This window comes from Cervus canadensis, chromosome 32 (assembly GCF_019320065.1).
Source record: "Cervus canadensis isolate Bull #8, Minnesota chromosome 32, ASM1932006v1, whole genome shotgun sequence".
Lineage (NCBI taxonomy): Eukaryota > Metazoa > Chordata > Mammalia > Artiodactyla > Cervidae > Cervus > Cervus canadensis.
In genome coordinates, this window is record NC_057417.1 from 37136673 (window position 1) to 37156818 (window position 20146).

Consider the following 20146-nt stretch of genomic DNA (forward strand, 5'->3'; position numbering starts at 1 on the left):
CAAGGCCAAAAAAAAAAAAAAAAATTAATAACAAAAATTTTTAAAATAAAAGGTGGGGGGATGTGAAAGTGTTCTAGATAAAAAGAGACTACAAATATGATATGACAACTAAAAGCAATGCATGATCTCCGATTGGATCCTAGATTGGAAAAAAATTTTTTTAAAAATGAGCTATCAAAGACATTATAAGGATAACCGGGGCATTTGATTACAGACTGGTTGTAGTATTGTAACAATATTAGATTCCCTGAGTGTGATAATAGTATTGTGATTATTTAAAATAATATCCTTGGGAAAAAAAATATATATCCTTGGGAATTCCCTGGTGGTCCAGTGGTTGGGACTTGGTGCTTTTTTTTTTTTTTTTTTTTGGGACTTGGTGCTTTTATTGCTGTGGCCCAGGTTCAATCTCCGGTCGGGGAATTTAGATTCCATTCCACAAGCCCTGAGGCGTGGCCATAAATAAATACATAAGTAATTATCCTCATATTCTTGTTCTTAGTATTTAGGATGGTCAGGGTATTTGAAATGATACCTGATATGTTTTCAACTTACTACTAAATGCTTCAAAAAAGAAAAAACAGAAGTGTGCACAGAGGGAGAGAATCACCAAACATAATATGTAAACAACTGATGAACAGGGGTTGAGAGTATATTTGTGTTCATTGTATTATGCTCTTAACTTTTCTGTGGATTTGAAATTTTTCAAAAACAAAATTGAGGATATAAATCATTGTAGCAGGAAGAGCAGTTAAGAGAAGAAGAAGTCACTTTGCCCATACCACCTCCATTAGCTTCAGAGCCATGGCTGGGGCCCCACACTGGGCTGTGAGCCCTAAGGACACATTTTTCACTCTTGTTTCTCCAGCATCCTGGTCCAGAACATGTGTTCAGTAACAGTACGTGTATGATGCCCTCCCTCCGGGGTCTGCTCCTAGGAAGTCATGGCAGAGTCAACACTGGGACAAACGAGTCAGGATGGTGGTCCCAGGCGTGGCCTTCCTAGGCCTTTATGTTGCTGGAAGAACAAGACAACTCGAACTACGTCCACAGGAATGATCCCAGGGCTTTTCTCCTGGCGTGCCTCCAGACCTCACCTGTCTCCTCCGGCAGGGAAGGGCAGAGCTTGCAGGGCTCTATCTGCTGCTCCCCATCCTCCTGCCATTTGCTCCAGAGGGTCAATAAAACCCCAAGAGTCTGGAGGAGAGAAGCTGACCAGAGGGACTGACCCTCATCGTGATTCTCTCCAGCACGGGGCCAGGGATGCTGTTCCCCCCACTCCCACCTTCCTGGGAGGAAGGAGGGAAGCATCTGAGAGGCTTCCAAAGATCAAGAATCTGGAATCCAATCCCAGACCCTCCCTCAAAGACTAACCTACCACTCCGAAGTGCAGCCTGGGTCAGCGAGAGCTGGCGTGCAGGACCACCACGTAGCTGACAAGGCATTGAGCCCTCCTACCTGGAAAAGCCTCTGATTCTTGGAGGAAGAGGACGCAAGCCAGCAATGACACAGTGACAGCCTTAGTCTCAGTTCCCACCAAAACACAGAGCATTTCCTGTGCCTTTTCCGTTATTTCACAAGCTGCATCTTCTACTCTCCGGGCACCAAGACAGACAGTAGTTTTTTCCCTCAGAAGCAGGACGACTGCCTCCAGTCTCTTCTGGTCAACACCATGGCCAGGACCCGGAGTGACCATCTCCTGTACTCCCTGGAAGAGCTTTTGCCCTATGACTTCGAGAAGTTCAAGTTCAAGCTGCAGAACACCAGCCTGGAGAAGGAGCACACCCGGATCCCCCGGGGCCAACTGCAGACAGCTGAGCCGGTGAAGCTGGCCTCTCTGCTGGTCAACCACTACGGGGAGGAGTACGCGGTGCAGCTGACCCTGCAGGTCCTGAGGGCCATCAACCAGCACCTCCTGGCAGAGGAGCTTCACCGGGTGATCAGCCCAGGTAAGCAGCCCCAAGCACCCTCCTCTCTCAGTGCAGCTGCTGGCTGTTCATGGAGTCGGGTGGAAGGTACAAGAGGGAACTTGTGTTCAGACCAGTGCATACTGACTTGGGGGTCAGGAGTCCCAGGTCTGCGACCACTCCTGTGACTTCTTCAGCCGATCAAGTTCTGTCCCCTTCTCTGGTCTTTGCAGCTGGAGCAAAGCTAAGGCTCCCAGTGGCTTTAAAAAAACAAACAAACCCAGGAGGAGGCTGAGATTCTGATTATGAGGCCAGATCAGAAGAGGCAGGGGCTGGGTGCTTGCCGGTAGAGTTCTTCACTTCATTTGTCATTAACACCTACAGACGAGTATCTTCGGTCGAGCAAGAAACTAACCACTCCTATCAGCTGGGTTGATGGGTGATATTGTTATCTCTTTTCAGTTTTGAGTTCTCCTCTAACACATGTCACAAAAGTATTCTAAAATTCTCAAAAGGGCTTTCTCCTTCCTTCCTTCTCTTTCTTTCCCTCCTTATTTCTCTTTCATCTTTTCTTTCTTTCCTCTTTTCCTTCCTTCTTTGTCTACCCCTTTGCTGTCACTTTCTGATTTTATTACACTGTGATCAAAGAATGCGGTCTATCGGACTTCTGCTTTTCAAGTCTTTTGTTTTTTTTTTTTTTTTGAGATTTGGTGGGGGCAGGGGCACTACTCTGGGACCAGTTTAAAAAACTATTCTTTGATGTCTAAAATTTTCTTCTATTTCTAGATTTTAAGAATATATCAGGAATGCTTTTCATGTCCTTCTATGAAGTAGAAGAGTTTACATAACAAAATTTCTCTGCTCTTTGAAAGAGTGATAAAGCTAAACTGTAATCTGAACCTGGTATAATTTAATGAGGATAATTTTTAAATTAATTTTTTTGTATTTTTAAACTTGGTTATGAGCTTCTTCAGGGTTTTTCACCAGTTCCTGAGGCAGTTTTTCTAAAATATGTTTTCTTGGAAAGCCAACAACAAAGTGTTTTAAGCAATCTTAATTTTACTATGGGCTTTTTCAAACCAAAAATTAAGGTGCTAATTATAGGTTATTTTCTTTAGTAGTGGTTTTCAAATTGTATCCCAGGAAGACATTTCAGGGATTCTTTAGCAAGTTGGCAAATACTTGATTCAAAATTTATGAATTGTTTAACTTACAAAACTAACAAATTCATATTAAAATATGTCATTAACCAAATTTTAAATTATTGGAGGCCATCAGTGTTGGGGTCCAGCCCCAGTGGGTCCAGGAATACCCAAGGGATGAGTGGCGTCGGCGAGGAAGAAGACAGACACACACAGAAGGTTGCGTAGAAGAGGTAGCCTTTTTTTAATTTTTAGGACAGCTCAGTCTTTATAGACTGAACGTTACCTTCCCCTTAAGTCACCACATATTACATCAGATATTGGTTTCGTGCTCCTGTCAATATTTTTCTTTCCCATGTTTTTCCCCTATACATTCATCTAGAATGTTTCTGATTACAGGGTTTATTCTTAAATGTCCTGTACATAGTCTTCTTGCCTCAGTGGCCTAACATTTTCATTCTAACAAAACAATGTCCTACAAATCTCAGGTATAGTGTAAATTCTTTGGACAATAAAACAATACATGGGAAGGGTCACAGTAACATGTTTGACATTTCTGAGAATAGTACCATGTGAAAACCCTGATATTTTTCTTTACCTGAAACCACAAAATCTCAATTTACAATGATTAACTATTAAACAGCAAAAACACCTCTAAAACAGCAAAACACCTCTATTAATAGTGAGATAATGGCAGTGAAGCTGGTAAATATAAATCTTCTATTGAAATCCTATGTACCCCATATTCTAATTCTACAAAAATACCCGTAATATTCTATGTTGTTTAAAGAAAGGGAAACAATGGACAAATAGCAGCAAGGAAATAGCAATAATGAAAACCCTCTCAACCAAGGAGCAAGTAAACTAAAGCAGTATATCTACTTCTAAATCTAAATGCCTCTACTCTTTTCTATTCTAGAACATTATAATCTTTTAAGCAAGCAGCCAAACTATGCCTGTGGCCTTTTCTTCTTTAACTTGATGTTTATGGTCATGTCCTGAGCCAGAGCAATCATGAGCATTTCCAAAAAGGCTTGGACTTTTCCAGGGAGGCCTTATTACTATATATTATATTTCCAAAAATTAATAGAAAGCCCAAAAAAAGTAAAACAGAAAGAGGAAAGAGACATATCGGGCCCCCGGGACAACCCCGAGGGGAAGAGCTGCCTTGCAGGTTCCTCTCTCATCCCGTGACCTTGTCAAGGTCTGGGTACGTCCTGGTGATTCCCGAGGGAACATGTTGGGCTCCTGGGGCAGCCCCGTGTGAGGAAGACTGCCTTGCAGGCTCCTCTCTGTCCCGTGACCTTGTCACGGACTGGGCACATCCCGGCAGCTCCCGACACATCAGTGTGATAGTTCATGCTATACTTGAACTCCTTTTTATGGAGACCTTGAAATTCAGCCCTTTCTGTCATTTCTGTTTATGTAAATATTACCCTGAAATTTCCAGGCAAACTTGTTTTTTAAACTGTTTACACTGAACTGAATCAGTCAGGATTTTCATTTCATAAAACCAAAGTTATAGCAAAAAATTAGCTTCTAAAGTTTTAACTGTCCCCCTTGATTTCAAACTTTTGCGCCTATCTTGATTGACTGATAACTGAGTTTTGTAGATTTGTAAGTCACACACAAAAGTATACCAATTGTTGTATACCAATAAACTAGGGTTTTCACTTATATGTTAAGAATTCTATGTAAGACCTTATGTTGGAAACAACTTCTCCTGCCTAAAAAAGTTTGAAAAGTACTACTTCAGAAATAAGACAGCAGATAATGAATATGATCTTATTTAATGCTAATTGACTGCTGTTGTCTAGAATGTCCTGAACTTCCCTAATTTCTGAGGGGGTTCTCTCTTCTCTCCCTTTCCCCAAATCTTGACTCTGAGCGCCGGGCATTCCCATGCCTTTTCATCTCATTGTCTTTTCAGAGTGTTGGATACAAGAAAGTGACACAGACAGCTCAGAAACGTCGGGTTCCTCTGGGGAGATGAAGCCCAAGAGCCTAAAGACCCCGGATGGCCTGGAAGGTGACAAGCAGCGACAAAGTGCTGATGGGGCTGGCTGCCCACCCTCCAGCCAGACTGAGGCTGGCAGAGGGCCCCAGAAGAAGCCTCTGGGCAAGCAGCGAGATCAGAAAGGCTCTGAGGGCCTGGAGGTGCAGGGCAAGCTGGGGGCCAGGACCACGACTCTGTCTTCCAAGAGAAGCCCCGTCCTCCCCAAGGTGCCACGGGAGAAGGAGAAAGGGAGCTATCCAGGTGTCAGGCTGCGGAGGAACGCCAGCTCTGCAGGAAGGCTCCAGGGACTCACCAGCGGGTCATTCACTGGGTCCCCAGGAAGGAGAGAAACAAAGACATCAGAAGTATGTTTACCTTCAGGAAAGAAGCGACCCAAAAGTCTTGAACTTACCATTTCTCCAGAAGAGACAGGACCCCTCAATCCAGAAACTCTTCTGCTTCAGGAGAAAATGAACACTGAGAATCCAAGCTCAGCAACCACTGCCAGCCAAGTGGCCACTCTGAAAACAGGGCCGACCGCGACTCTGGAGAAGGGCTCCAGGAATCCAGAGCATGCCACGACCCTGGAGGGGACAGCACTCAGGAATACACCTCTCAGTGTACCGCTGGCTGGAAAGACGATGATTGGGGCGCATCTAGAACCCACAGCTCCTGCAGAGAGGAGTGGAACTGGGGCTCTGAAGGCTTCCAGTGTGCCCCATGAGCCTTCAGATCCAGAAGTCTCTCCGTCTGCAGGTAAGAAAGGACCTCAGAGTCCAGAAGACCTGGTATCCTTAGGAATGATGACTGCTGCAGGTTTTCCCCTGTGCGTGCACAGTCAACTCTTTGTGGCCCTGTGGACTGTAGCTCGCCAGACTCCTCTGTCCATGGAATTTCCCAGACAAGAATACTGGAGTGGGTGGCCATTTCCTACTCCAGGGCATCTTCCCAATCCAAGGATCAAACTCGTGTCTCTTTGTGTTTCCTGCGCTGGCAGATAGATTCTTTGCCACTGCACCACCTGGGAAGATGCACAAGCCTGCTTTTATCTCTACTCTATCCATTTCACTGGACCCTTGGGTCCACCTTGAGGGCCTCAGTCCTTTGAAAATCTGATTGTAGGCTCTGAATCCTGAAAAAGGGCATATCGGCACATCTTCACAAAATGTTGCAGTGTTGCATACATTTCAGCTGGTTAGCTCTTAGACACTTCTGTAGAATCCCCAAAGGCTTCTGAACCTCAGGTTGCTCATCTGGGAAAGACTAGGTAAATATCACCTTCTTATAATACTCCATGGCAGTATGTCAAGGGGCTGAGATTCTGCCAGTCTGCCTCTCTGAGCAGAGAGGAAGCTGGTGGCCAAAATCATAGGTCTCTTTTACTAAAGAGGCAGAATTTAGGATTATGATGGGTTGTAAATGACAGAAACACCAAAGTTAACAACTGAAACAAGATAGACGCTTGTTCCCCTTTCACAAAAATGACACACATAGTCTGGGGTGAATGTGGTACCCTCTGGCTAGGAACCCCAGCTCCTGCTGCTTTTCTGCTCCACAGAGTTTGAAGCTCATGCTAGTATCCTCATTCCAGGCAACAGGATGGAGGGACAAAGGAGAATGGTATCACTTAGGGAAGGTTTTCAGAAGTTTCTAGATTCTGCCCATGATGCCTCTGTTTACATCCTCTTGGCCAGAATGTACAGACATACCTCCACGATAATGTGGGTTTTGTTCCAGACCACTGCAATAATGCAAATATTGCAGAAAGCCAGTCACAAGAAAGTTTGGTTTTCCAGTACATATGTTTACACTATATTGTAGTCTGTATTAAGTGTACAATTATGTCTAAAAAAACAATGAATATACCTTTTATTTTTGTCCTCACTGTGTGGCTTGTGGGATCTCCATTCCTCCACCAGCGACTGAACCTGGGCCATGTCAGTGAAATGGTTGAATCTAACCACCAGACCACCAGGGGACATCCACACCTTAATTTAAAAATACTTCATTGCTAAAGAATGTTCACCATCATCTGGCAGCACAGGGATGTCACAAACCTTTATTTTGTAAAAAATGAAGTGTCCCAATAAAGGGAAGTGCAATGAAATGAGGTGTGTCTGGAGTCACATGACCACACCTAACTGCTAGGGAGACTGGGAAATGTAGTTTTGGGGGAGCAGGGGTGGGGAAGCAGTCATATGGACCGCAAACAATGCCATCATAAGGGAATGGGGAAACTCTCACTGGGGAGCTCGCAGTCTCACTTACAGATGTGATATGAGTTCCTGGGACCCTGAGAGAGGAGGAGGTGGCAGGGGACTCATGGATTGAGTGTGTTTCTATTTCCTCTTGTGTCTCCTGTTATTTCTGCTTTATGAAGCTGTGCTGGTCTTGGAGCAGAGCTGGTCATAGCTGTAGGTCATCACAGTGGGTTACACCCTTCAGCCTTGTAAAGTTACTTCTTTACTTTCACATCATGTGTTCTGAATCTGTATGTGAGCAGTGGCTCATTCGTTCCTTCATTCAACACACACTTCCCAAATGTTTACCAGGTGCCAGAGGTTCTGCTAGGGTCTATGGGTTCAGCCACAAGTGAGTACCCATCCCCTGGCAACTCTACTCAAGTTATGCACCCTCTCAGTGGTGGTACGTGGTAAAGCCAACACCAGTAGAATGTCTTCCCATCTTTATATCACCTGTGTCAGTGTATGTGCAGGAGGAAGGCATAGAATTTATAGCAAAATGCCTTTCTTTAGGATAAATGCCCGAGAATTCCAAGTCTCGGGACTGGCATGAGATCCAGGCCATAGCCCTCAGTCTGAGTGTTCTCGCTGGAGGGAAGTTGGGGGAGGACAAGCTGGGAAAAGGCCTCAGTCTAACAGAGAACATTCACGTCCCAGGCACAGATTCCCGCTATGCTGATTTGCAGCATCCCCTGGTAGAACCTTGGGTTTGTCACTCAGGAGGTTTTTCCATTGCTGTGTCCTCAGGGAGGCTGCAGGACAAGGCTGTGTGTCCTCTCTGCCGTGCCCAGGAAGGAGACCTGGTTGGTGGCAGCTGTGTGCACATCTCCTGCAGCTGCTCTGCGGCTTCCAGGGACCCTGAGGCCTCACTCAGCCGCTCATCCAGCTGCCCCCGGTGCCAGGACTTGCTCCCAGGGAAGAGCCACGGAAGCCGTGAGTGGCAGGAGGGCCTGCAGATGGCCAGCCTGAACCCCAAGAACCTGCCACAGTGTGAGCGTCACATGAAGCAGGTGCAGCTGCTCTTCTGCGAGGACCATGGGGAGCCCATCTGCCTTATCTGCCGGCTGAGCCAGGAGCACCGGGGCCACCGGGTGCGCCCCATTGAGGAGGCTGCCCTGGAATACAAGGTGGGGCTTCCTGCATTGGGACCCTTCTCTGCTGGGTGCCTGAACACATCGGGGGGTTTCCCTGGAACGCTAGGCACTGGTGCATTAGGGAGCATCTGTGGGCTGTAAATGGCAAACACATACAAATTGAGCCAGCAAAGAGGGATGCTGCATGTAGCTCAGAGGTCTATGGGAATCTAGCTTCAGGTATGGCTGAATCCAGGTGCTCACAAGAAATCTTTCTCACCACCTCGGCTCTGCTTCCTTTGGTGTGATGAGGTCATTTCTTCCTCTGGTTACCTCTCCCCATGCTCCTGGCTGCAGCACCCTCAGCTTTATTCCCTGTAGCAAATTTTCCCATCTAGGGTTGGTACCAACTAAAGATGGCAGGGGCCAAGTTTGAGCTTCAACAAGTGTTGTTTTTTTCTCCCCAGGAGCAAATTCAGAAGCAGTTGGAACATCTGAAGGAGTTGAGAAAATCTGGAGAGGAGCAGAGATCTCAGGGGGATAAGAAAACAGTGAACTCCCTGGTAAGGTTAGGGGTGGTCTGTGGCCTGTCATTGACTGGGTTCACCCTGTAGAAGGAAGCAGAGAACCCAGAGTGAGCAGGGGTCCCTCAAGTCCTGTACTAGCTCACAGGGAAACGGAGCTGATCACCTATTTAGAGTCACCTGCTCCTGGGGGAGCAGGGAATAACAGGTGTCCAGAGATGAGCTTGTCCCTGGGGATGGAGTCCACCTCCAGCAAGAAGGGGTATCTCCCAGGACCCAGTCACACTTTCTTAGACTCACCACAAAATGGTTTAGAGAAATGGATGCTGTAAGTGAGGAATGGGATTGAGGAAAGGGGAGGAGAGACTTTCTAAATACTGCTCCGAGTTGTTTTTATAATTGCTGTTATCTTTTTTTTTTTTTTTTTTTACAAAAGCCATATTTATTTGTAAAATTCAAATGGTTAAAGTGAACATTTCCTTTTAAAACTGTGGTTCTGCAACACTGCAGATTCCAATAAGTACCACTTAGTAGCCTTCCTGTTAAGGTGTTGTCCAGACTCTTGGATGCTTTAGTTGCTTCTGTTTTCCCTTCGTGTGAAGGTGCCTAACTAACCCACAGAGCCTTGATGATTTGTCTGATGCATTTCTGTTGGTTGGATTTCATCTCCCTGAGTTCCAAACTTGTCAGGACCCACCACACGGCAGTGAGAAACAGGCAAAGGTAACAAAGGGCAGGATGAGAGGGAGGGGGTGGCAGCTGTCCAGGTGTCTGACTTTTGGGAAACTGCTGAATGGTAGTCAAATGAAAACCCTTTCCTATAACCCCAGGCGGCTTGAACTTGTGGATGAAGCAGAGGTCAGCGGTGCTCCAGGTGGGGCGGAGGACGGTGAGGCAGGAGCCTGGGCTGCTCAGGGAAACCCAGGGAGACAAAAGTGTCCAGCCTTCCCTTCAGACGCAGTGACATAGGCCCTTATGGAAAGGAATGCTGTTTTCAGGCCTTCACCTCCTCCTCCTTTTTCAAATAATGAAAAAAAAAATTTTTAATCATAGGAAAGAGGGTAGGGAAAGCTCCTTTTTACAGCAGAAAGCCAACTAAAACAAGTATAGAATAATAATTGAATTAGAAGATTTCCACTATAGTTGACACTGACAGGGATCAGCAACAGAAGCTAAAATTTTTAGGAAAAAAATGGCAGAGAACAGCGTACTTACACACCCTCAAATACCACTCCCCAAATTACTTAATAATTATAAAGGAAATAATATATATTTACAGGAGTGACTGGTAGACCCCTCCTTAACCAATTACCAACTCTAGAATCCCTATACTGATGATGGCAAACTGGTTAGTCTTTGCCTCCCAATGGGATGGTCTAGAAAGAGCATGGCCTTAGGTCTATGGCACTCTCACCCCCCACCCCATGTTTCTCCTGAATTTAATCATGAGCAAAATTATCAGAGAATTTTAGAATATAGGCCATTGAACAGGATGGTTGACCTGTCCTCTTAAAAAAAAAGGAAAGTCCACATTACTGCTATCAACAACAAAAAGTGTCCCAGATTCCATGTTTAGGAACATCACATTGGAAGCCTGAGACTGGCCACGTCTCAAGTTAGACACATGTGGGAGTATCTACACCCACATGTTTAGTGCTTAGTTGCTCAGTCATGTCTGACTCTGCAACCCCTGGGATTGTAGCCCGCCAGGCTCCTCTATCCATGGGGATTCTCCAGGCAAGAATACTGGAGTGGGTTGCCATGCCCTCCTCCAGGGGATCTTCCTAATCCAGGGAACAAACCCAGGTCTCCCGTACTGCAGACAGATTCTCTACTGTCTGAGGCACCAGAGAAGCCCATCTACGCCACAGAAACAGCAAATGCCACAACCCAGTCTTGGTTTTTTGTTGATAGTCTAGACTTAGACAGTGAGTGATGGGGAAAGTGACTTGCGCAGACCAGCGGCACGGGTGTGTGTCTGCGGTGCTGTGCTGTAAAGACTGGGAGAACACTCTTCTGCATTCGAAACGCAGCATGTGACTCAGCAAAGGCTGCTGATGTTACAGGAGAGGTGTGAGGTTCCGCACACATCGAGTTCATAGTCTTACTCCTTTTTTCTCTTTTGTTTTTTAGTTTTATTGAAGTTTAATTGATTTACAATATTGTGTTAATTTCTGCATAGATAAGTGATTCAGTTATACATACATGTATATATTCTTTTTCATATTCTTTTCAGTCGTGGTTTATTACAGGATATTGAATATAGTTCCCTGTGCTATAAAGTTGGACCTTGTTGTTTATCCATGCTAAATGTAATAGCTTGCATCTACTAACCCCAAACTCCCAGTCCATCCCTCCTCTTTCCCTCTTCTCCTTGGCAATCCCAAGTCTGTTCTCTACGTCTGTGAGTCTGTTTTGTATGTGTGTGCTCAGTTGTGTCCAACTCTTTGCAACTCCAGGGACTGCAGCCCACCAGGTTCCTCTGTCCATGGGAATTTCCAGGCAAGAATACTGGAGTGGGTTGCCATTTCCTACTCCACATAGTCTTACTCCTTAATTACAGAAAAATACCAGGCAGTGTCAGAACCACTATCATATGTCAACTAGGGGACCACAGGTGGCCGGGGAACAGGGGCCAAGCAAACATCCACAAAGCGTCCTGGGAGGCCCTGGGCTGTTTGGAATTTACACCAGAGTTCTCTTCGTTGTATCTAGCAGTTTAGCTAATATATGAATGTGCCCATATTAAAATCAACAACAAAAGGTGCAGAGACATTTTTGGTTCAAAAGAACTTAAGAGATTTAGTTCTGTCCTTTTGAGCCAAAAATGAGATTTCTTCTGTACAGTCTATGTGAAGGGTCCTCTCCCTCCTTGGATGAAGGAAAGTTACCCTAGAGCAACTTCAAGTGTCCACCGCAACTTTCTAGTGATGAGAAAGTCATGGATGGCCAGTGTGCAAGAGTACTGGAAGTCAAGTTCACTTGCATCCAAATAGATGGACTGACTTGCCCCAATTCAGGGGGAGGAGAGGGGACTCTCCCTTTGGAAGGTGGGCTCCTGGGTATTCCCTGAGTGCACAGGCCCCTATACCTCCCTGACTTCTGTTCCCCAGAAACAAGCTGAAACCCAGAAGCAGAGAATCCAGTGCCAGTTGGAGCAGCTGTGCCAGTTTTTAGAGCAGCAGGAGCGGCTCTTTGTGGCCTGGCTAGAGGAACTGGGCCAGACCATCGGCCAGGTTAGGGAGACGTACGGCACCCGAGGGACGAGAGACATTGCCGTTCTCGACAAGCTGATTGGGGAGCTGGAGGCCAAGCAGTGCCAGCCAGAGTGGGAGTTTATGAAGGTGAGCGTGGCTGGGCCTGGCCTTCCTCTGTCCACTGTGCCCAGCAGATGACAGGGGCTCCCAGTACTGCCATCTGCTCTCCCCAACCCAGTGGTGAGGCCCTTGGGGCTGGGGTGGGACTTGTCCTTGGTGATCCATAATGCCTCTTGTGCCCAGGCTTCTGCAATGCAGTATCAGGAACCCATGGTGGCCTAGAATCTAGGGGATCCCCTGGCATCTCCCACATGTCAGCAGACTTTGGGTACGGTTATGGGCAGGCCCCAGCTGAGTTGCCACCTTGCTGATTAGAACTGGGGGGAGGGGCCCTGTTTTTGCTGACACTCTGGGGCAGGAGTCATCATAGCCCTTACAACACTGGTGATGGAGAACTTCCCTCTTTTCTCTCCTAGGACATTGGAGTCACCTTGCACAGGTACCAAGAGGTCCCCTGATGATCCCTTGGTGAGGGGGTCCTGCAGGCAGCATCTGGGGAGACAGCCCTAGGAGGGAGATGCTCCCAACCCAGGGATGTGCCTTCTCCCATCTCCTGCAGCTTCCAAAGGCCTTTCTGGATTTGTGTAGGGAGAATGGGAGCATGATCAGGAGGGGAGTGCGGGACTGAAGACAGAACCCAATGAACACGCCTGTCGCGTAGTGGTGGCTTCCTAGGAAACCTCCCCTAACAGCCCGTGTCCTGTGCAATTCACCTTGTGAAAACTGTTCCTGCAGGACTGCCTGCTTGCAGGCACAGGGAGAGAGGCACTTTCCAGAAGTGGATCTGCTAAGCCCCGCAGGCAGCGGTGGAGGGGGTGGGCAAGAGAAGGGGAAGGGAGGGGAGGAAGGGAAGGGGAAGGAGGCTGGAACCTACAATCACCCAGGGGAACTTTACGAGATCCTGACGTTCAGGCCCCGGCTGACAAATTAAATCTGAATCTTCAGGGGTATGACCCAAGCATTAATTTTTTGAAGAATTTTTTTTGGTGGTAAAATACATGTAACACAAAATTTGCCATTTTAAGCATTTAAAAATGTACAGTTCAGTGAGTACCTTCATATCATTGTACATCACAGTATTGAACATCACCGTGATCCAACCCTAGAACTCTCTCATCTTCCCAAACGGAAACTCCGTACTATTATACAACTTCCCAATCTCCCCTCCCCCAACCCCTGGCAACCACCATTTTACTGTCTTTATGTATTCCACTACTCTAGCTACATCATATAAGTGGAATTATGCAGTATTTGTGTTTTTGTGTCTGATTTATCTCACTTAGCATATCTTCAAGGTTCATTCATGTTGTAGAATGTGCCAGAATTCCATTCTTTTTTTTTTAACATTTATTTTATGGCTGGGCTGCACCCTAGATCTTAGTTCCCCAATCAGGAATCAAACCTGTGGCCCCTGCAGTGGAGTCTTAACAAGTGAATCAACCAGGGAAACCCCCCATTCCTTGTTTTAACTTTGGCTGCGCTGGGTGCTTCTTGTGTGAGTTTAATTGCCCTGCAGCATGCAGGACCTTAGTCCCCCAACCAGGGATCAAGCCTCACCCTCTCCACTGGAAGCTCAGAGTGTTAACCACTGGACCGCCAGGAAAGTCCCCTGGTGTCTGTGGTTTTTGAAACTCCCCTGGAGAGCACACCCCATGGCCAGCGTTGAGGACCAGTGTTTAGAACTTGAAGCCCAGGAAGGAAGTTTTCTTTGTGAAGTGGGTCTGGGGTGGGTGTGCCTGGTGGAAGCTGCACCTCCCTTTCAGTTCATGAGACCTTGGGCCACCCCCATGCTCCAGCCCTCTTTTGCCAATGGTCTTTTTGTCCCTAGGGCCAAGATGGTGACTGTCCCTGAGCTGTGGGCCACGCCACCAGAGGTGAAAGAGAAGATCCACCTGCTCTACCAGAAATCAGAGTTTGTTGAGAAGCGCATGAAGCACTTCTTGGGTAGGTGGGCTTGCGGGAGAATGGGAAGAGCCCCCTCACCTGCCCTCAAGAGCCGTGTTGCCTGGGTCCCCTGGCGTCTCTTCTCCATCTCTCTTGTCCTTTCTGTCTTGCCTTCAGCCTCTCCCAGATCTGTCCCCATCTGGGGAACCTAACTTGAACTCCTTCTCTCCTTTTAGAGACCCTGCGCTCAGAAGTGGAAACGTTCAATGGTGAGTATGGTGGTGGTAGTTTGTGCTGGCCAGGGGTCCCTTGTGATTTCTAGGCATTATTTAGAAGAGAAAAAAAAAACACCTGTAACAAAGGTGGGAGAAAAGTCATGACAAGTCCTCATAGTCTCTGAGCCGGGGTCACTGCCAGATCACAGAATATCCAAGGCTGGCTTGGGTGCCAGGGAGGAACGGGGGCCTACAAAATCAGAGGAAGCTGGGCAGGTCCTGAGCAGGGAGGAGGGCTCCTTGTCTTACCTTGTTGTGGGGACCAGGGTGGATGTAGTCCCTCTGACTGGGGATGCTCAGCATTGCCCCTATCTCCTTTTTCTCTGTAGTTGCAGAACTGATTGGTGGTCAGGCACCCTGAGGCGAGTAGCCTTGGCCTGCCGGGTCCCTGCTCGGTCCCCCAGTGCGATCCCGAAGAACAACCCTGTCCACGTTTCCTGGATGTGGGGAAAACCCTGTGGGGATGTTGTCCATGGACCTGAAGTCAGGAATTCTAATTCTCTCTGCAGTTAATGTGATTCTGGAAGCAGAAACTATCCACTCCAACCTCATCTTTCATCTTCTCTGATGACGTGAAGAGAGTGAGCCTTGGAGAAAAAAAGTGGGACCATCTGCCTGCTAGTCCAGGAAGATTCTATAGCTGAATCGTGGTGCTGGGCTCTCTAAGCCTGCTCTCTAGCCACCATGACTGAGAAGTGAAGGTGGGAGACAAGCCAGGGTGGGTCCTGGGCGTTTGCAAGGCAGCCACGAGCAGCAAGGAGAACATGACTCTGTCACCAGAGGATGGGCATTTGGTAGAAACAATGAGGCAGTAAAATGAATGCCAGGCATGCACCTTTCTCCAGATCCAGATGGAGGAGCCCTGCTGGCATGGGGTTATCTCCCTGGACTACAAGACGGGGACATCTCCTTTTACAAAGTGACAGCCAAATCCCACATCCCTCACAGCCACTGGCTACTTTCCCCTGGGGCCCCTTCAACCTATCCTTAGCCCCAGGACACATGATGGAGACAAGAACATGGATCCTCTGACCATCTGTCTAGTGGGGGCGGCCACAGCCTCCCTGAATACCTGACACTTTGCATCTCCCTTCAGGCTCCTGGTCTTGAATCTTGAATCCATACACCTGACAGTCATTACTGGGTTCCAGTGCTGTGGGGAATACAATCAATAAAAAAATAGTCCCCGTGCCCAAGGAGTTTACGGGACAGAAGCAGAAGTAGGCTGGGTCACAAATACTGGTAAACCAAGGGTAAAGAGAACACACATACAGATGATACAAGGCTTTCAGAGTACATGCTGTTGCTTAATAAATCCTTGTTAAGAATTAGCACCTAAGATGCTCCTGAGACAGAACCTACCCTCATTTTCCCTCAGAACCCTTGGCAAGGATGTGTTCCTTCATTCTACCTACCCCTGTCTTGAGACTTAGGAAGCCTGAAGAAAAACAAGCAGATTGGATCATTACAAATCACTTTTGTACTTGGATTAATGAACTGTGACTGGACCTCATAAATAAATCACTTAGAAAATGTAGTTGTAATTGCATTTGTTGTCACTCAGTTGATTACTGTGAGATGCTGTTTGCATACAGAAGACCATGAAGGAGATGGGGCTGCTGTTACTATTCTTCCTGAGCTCTACTGGCAAATCTGTGGGTCTGTGGAATGTTAGGTTCTAGTTCACTCTCCATTTAAAGAGACATAAATAAATAAAGAGACATAAAGAGAGAGGGGGAAGGAGAGGGACAGATTTGCAGTTTGGGGATAGTAGATGCAAACTATTATGTTGAGAATGAATAAACAAGGTCCTACTGTATAGCACAGGGAACTATATCCAGTCTCCTGGGATAGACCAAATGAAAAGGAATAAAAAAAAAAAAAAACAATGTCTGTATGTGTATAACCGAGTCACACTGCTGTATGGCAGAGATTAGCACAACACTGTAAATCAACTATACTTCAGAAGAAAAACATTAACACACCCAAAGAATAAAATGACATATAAAGAGGGATGTAAGAAAAAACGAGGATCAAATGAAGATTGAACCACAAACTTCTGCTACTCCAACTTCTCTTCCCATCTTCACAGTGGAGCCTAGATTCTCTGTGGTTGTGATCAGAGCACAAAACACATGCTTTCCTTTCTTCATGGAGCTTTGTTCTACATGCATAATCAACATGCTGACACAGCTCACGTGCCCTGTTTGCTCAGCTGTTCCCTGTGTTTGGCATTTACCCTGTGTTTGTTGTTACCAATTCTCCCTTGCTATCCTTCCATGAACAGCTTGGTGTATATCTTCTGCCACCTTCCCATACACATGTTCTCCCCTCCAATTATTCCTAAAACTGTTTCAGAATGTGAACTATTTGACAACACTTGCAGTGGTTGGCCATACAATCCTTCAGAAAGATTTTAAATGTTTCATGCCTGAAGCAGTGTGGATCACTTACAAAATTTTTGCTGATATGATAGAAATGTAATGAGATTTTACCTGTGTTTTATTTCATTACCTGAAATTAAGGATATAAATTTTTCCACATGACTTTCTACTTTTTTGCTTCATTCTGTCAACACACATATTTGATAAACAATTCATAATAGTAATAGTTTTAATTCAAGCCAAACTGAGGACTACTGCCTGGGAGACACAGACTTAAGAAATACTTGAATTGTGTCCCATAGAACCTCAAAATGGGGGGAGGCTCTTATAGGCAAAACCTAAAAGCTACCTAAGTTGTTTGTCAAGAATTATAATTGAAGCTGGCAAGAATAAGAGTGCTTATTAAGTAAGGACTGGTTGGGGTCCAAAATGGTTGCAAAGTTACAAGGGGAGACCTTGGCCCATTAGGTTGCAGCTGGCAGCTACTAGTAGATATTGTTCTGAGAACGGTTTGTGCTATCCTTGAGTTTGATACAGTTCAGAAAATCGAGGTTCTCAATGATGCAAGCACAAGTCTGAAATTAAATCACAATCACTATCCTCTCTATTTTGGATGCCTGAATCACAGTTTTATATCTCAGCAGAACAAGGAACACGGGGCTTCCCTGGTGGTCCAGTGATTAAGAATTTGCCTTGCAATGCAGGGGACACGGGTTCGATCCCTGGCCAGGAAGATTCCACATGCCGTGGGGCAACTAAGCCTATGCTCCACAACTATTGAGCTTGTGTGCTCTAGAGCCGGAGAGCTGTAACTACTGAGCCCACGGGCTGCAACTATTCAAGCCCAAGACACAGCAAGAAAAGCCACAATGAGAAGCTCAAACACTGTAACAAGAGAGTAATCCTCACTCCCAGCAATTACAGAAAAGCCCATGCACAGCAACAAAGGCCCAGCATGGCCAAAAAGTAATATTAATAAAAAAGAACAAAAAACATCAAACATGAGAGGTTTCAAACAAGGCAGATTAGCATGCACACAACTAGTTAGCATGACCCTGGTGTCTGGAAAGAGAACCTCTTTTTTTTTTTTTTTTTTGAGAACCTCATCTTTAATGGAGTACTAGCATTGGCATTATGGGGGTGGGAGGGGAACATTTATCCCTATCCTCAAAGATGACATTTTCAACAATCTGGTAGCTGTATTCTTTTTTTTTTTTTTTAATGGTTAAAGCATATGTACAATGTAAGTTAGACAAGCCATAAAACAGGCTATTCTAATTAGCATAAAGTTCAAGCCAAATCATTTACAAGCAAGAATGACTTCCCCATACCTCAACATGTGAAAAACTGCTTCCATCAAGTCTATAAAAATGGTACAGTTCCTTTAACTACTTGCTATGTGGGATCCAGATGTTGAACAAGTTTTTGTAGTACTTTTACATAAATATTTTAAATATTAAATATTTGTATTTGTAGGATGTAACTTTCCCTGTCAGGTGGTTTTTTAAAATTGAGATATAATTCACATACCATAAAATGCACGCTTTTAAATACACAACTAAATGGGTTTTAGTATATCCACAATGTGTGGATCAACACTAATTCCACAACATTTTCATGACCCTCCAAACAAGCTTGCACCCATTAGCAGTCACTGGTCTTTCCCCTCTGCTCTCAGGCCCTGGCTATGACTAACATATTTTTTATCTCTACGGATTTGCCTGTTCTGGACATTTCACATAAGAATTACAACATATGGTCTTGTGTGACTGGTTTCTTTGGCTCAGTACAGTGTGTCAAAAGTTCATCCATGTTGCTGCATGTATCACTGCTTTGTTCCTTTTTTACTGTTAAATAACTGATTATATGGATATACATCTTGTTAATCTGTTCCGCAGACAAGTGGGTTGTTTCTACTTTTCAGCCAGTATGAACTATTTGTGTATTTGTGTATGCTATTTGTGTATAGGTTTTCGTTTCTCTTGGGTTTATACCTAGGAATGGAATTATTTGATCCTACAGTAATTCTTGATGCTTTTGAACTATTGTGTTGGAGAAGACTCTTGAGAGTCCCTTGGACTGCAAGGAGATCAAACCAGTCAATCCTAAAGGAAATCAGCCCTGAATATTCACTGGAAGGACTGATGCTGAAGATGAATCTCCAATAATTTGGTCACCTGATGAAAAAAACTGACTCATGAAAGAGACCCTGATGCTGGGAAAGATTGAGGGCAGGAGGAGAAGGGGATAACAGAGGATAAGATGGTTCGATGACATTACAGACTGGATGGACATGCGTTTGAGCAAGCTCTGGGAGTTGATGATGGACAGGGAGGCCTGGCGTTCTGCAGTCCATGGGGCTGCGGAGTCAGAAATGACTGAGCAACTGAACTGATAATAATTCTATTTTGAAAGGCTGCCAAACTGTGGCTAACCATCTTTTCTTTCTTTCTTTCACCACACTGTCATGCGTGCAATGTCTCAGTTCCCCGACCAGGAATCAAACCAATGGACTGCCAGGGAATTCCCACTAAACATCTTTTCAAATGTCAATATCATTTAGCTTTCCTCCTCTATGGAATGGTTCCATGGCCTTTGCCTCAGTCTTCGGTCAGTTGGCAGGAACTCTGTATGCTGGCAATGCCTTATTCTTTACTCGACTTATCTTGCACAATTACATTCCAGTCTACCACTTGTTTGACTTTATCAATATTATTTTCTAAAATTTCCTTTTTTAATACATTCTCACAAGTTTATATTCTACTCTAAAGCACCTCAGTTTCCTACTTTGCCTCAATATTAAACTTAGCGTTCTCGTAAATATTCTTTCATTGGCTATTAAATCCCAATTTGAGGGTATGTAAAGATAGGAGTCTTCCTTTTTCCAGGAAGAACAGACAACTATTGCTAGTACCAAGCTTAAAAGCCACCCTTTCAAACAGGTCGACATATATTCAGATCAATTTTAGCATGTATTGTTCTATTTATTCACTCGTAGTTCAAACTATACAGCTTTGATTAAAGAAGGTTTTTGTTTTTGTTTCGTAATATTTATGTCTGGAAAGACAGATATTCTTTAACTTGTTGCTATACAGTTTTTTGTTTGTGTTTTTTCTTTTTTTTCTTGCCACACAGTTTTGACAGTAGTCTCTTCATAACACATTTTAGACCATGGCTGAATCACCCAGTTTCCGTTAAGAAACGGGATTCCTTTATATTTTCACTTTAGTCATCCTGACTGACAATGACTTTACACAGAGAAATGAGGCAATCTCTCCTCTTGTGTGGCCCAAAATTTTGACCAATACCTCCCTGGAGAATGAACGGAGTATGTGAACAAGGCAGAAAGAAAAGATAAACGGAGAACGGAAGCGGAATGGACAATTAGGATTCCTCAGGAA

The 20146-nt window shown here is 45.3% G+C and overlaps 1 protein-coding gene across 3 annotated transcripts; it reads left to right on the plus strand.

Moving 5' to 3' along the window:
• Positions 1 to 1601: 1601 nt before the first annotated feature.
• Positions 1602 to 15898, plus strand: MEFV (MEFV innate immuity regulator, pyrin). Of its 3 annotated transcripts, XM_043456026.1 has the most exons (10): positions 1602 to 1949; positions 4980 to 5801; positions 8036 to 8415; positions 8829 to 8924; positions 11999 to 12229; positions 12619 to 12641; positions 14031 to 14146; positions 14323 to 14355; positions 14691 to 14723; positions 14871 to 14953. In XM_043456026.1, exons 1-9 carry the CDS (start codon positions 1673 to 1675, stop codon positions 14720 to 14722), a joined length of 2010 nt encoding a protein of 669 aa, XP_043311961.1. In that variant the 5' UTR covers positions 1602 to 1672; the 3' UTR covers position 14723; positions 14871 to 14953. The 3 variants fall into 3 exon arrangements, with proteins under 3 accessions (XP_043311961.1, XP_043311960.1, XP_043311959.1); XM_043456025.1 differs by having other exon boundaries at positions 14691 to 15898; XM_043456024.1 differs by lacking the exon at positions 14691 to 14723 and having other exon boundaries at positions 14871 to 15898.
• Positions 15899 to 20146: the final 4248 nt, after the last annotated feature.

Coding starts and splice junctions, on each gene's coding strand:
- MEFV (XM_043456024.1), top strand. CDS start 1,673: ATGGCCAGGACCCGGAGTGACCATCTCCTGTACTCCCTGGAAGAGCTT. Junction 8,416..8,828: donor AGGCTGCCCTGGAATACAAG/GTGGGGCTTCCT, acceptor TTTTCTCCCCAG/GAGCAAATTCAGAAGCAGTT. Junction 14,356..14,870: donor AGAAGTGGAAACGTTCAATG/GTGAGTATGGTG, acceptor TTCTCTCTGCAG/TTAATGTGATTCTGGAAGCA.